The sequence below is a fragment of the Cynara cardunculus genome, unplaced genomic scaffold (genome assembly GCF_001531365.2).
Source record: "Cynara cardunculus var. scolymus isolate 2C unplaced genomic scaffold, CcrdV1 Un_Scaffold_12634, whole genome shotgun sequence".
NCBI classification, from domain to species: Eukaryota; Viridiplantae; Streptophyta; class Magnoliopsida; order Asterales; family Asteraceae; genus Cynara; species Cynara cardunculus.
In genome coordinates, this window is record NW_020207834.1 from 1 (window position 1) to 828 (window position 828).

General features: G+C 37.2%; 1 protein-coding gene across 1 annotated transcript; it reads left to right on the plus strand.

The window, feature by feature from the left end:
• Positions 1–58: 58 nt before the first annotated feature.
• On the plus strand, positions 59–432 carry LOC112505593 (protein SHI RELATED SEQUENCE 1-like; the record flags this gene model as incomplete). The annotated part of the gene is made up of 1 exon (XM_025109476.1): positions 59–432. A coding segment is annotated over one exon (374 nt), but the record flags the coding sequence as incomplete, so codon positions are not given.
• Positions 433–828: the final 396 nt, after the last annotated feature.

Consider the following 828-nt stretch of genomic DNA (forward strand, 5'->3'; position numbering starts at 1 on the left):
TATATATATATATATATATATATTTTGAAGTATATGTACTTTCTTCTTAATTTGTTAGGGTTAGAAGTGGGTCATTTTCCGGCTGAAGTGAATTCTCCGGCGGTTTTCCGGTGCGTTAGGGTGAGTGCCATGGACGAGGCTGAGGAGCAGTTGGCTTATCAGACGGCTTTGAACATCGGTGGGCATGTTTTCAAGGGAATTCTATACGACCATGGTCCTGAAGGTCGATACAACAACCCTGGCGAAGGTAGTTCATCCGGCGGTGGTGGTGCTCAACTTCAACAACTTATTACTTCCGGCAGGACGGCTGGTGCGACGGCGTCCACCAGCATCCATCCAGCTGTCAATTTTATTGACCCTTCTTCCACATACCCGACTCCTTTCAGTGCTTTCATGGCGGGTACGCAATTCTTCCCACCACCAAGATCTTGAGGATCAAAATCAAATGCTAATTATTGGTAAGAACTTTTCTTGTTCTAACAAAAAGAGAACGTTAATACTACATTGATGGGGGGTTTTTAGCAGCTATTAATGTTGATTTAAGTATTGAACACTCATTAAATTAGCTAGGATAATTATTCAAAGAACAATTAAAGTGTATGGAAATTTGAGGAGTTTGGGATGCTTCATGATGACTTTGATGATGTAATTTAATGGGTTTTCGTTGGAATTTTCCATCAGTAATTAATTCTTTTTTATTACTATTTAATATTTTAATAACGGAACAAGTTTCTGAATCTCAAATCAAGATTCTGTCTTCACGAAGGAAGTTTTCATTATTAATAATATTTTTCACACAAAAAAGCTTTAAATAATTTAAATAATTAT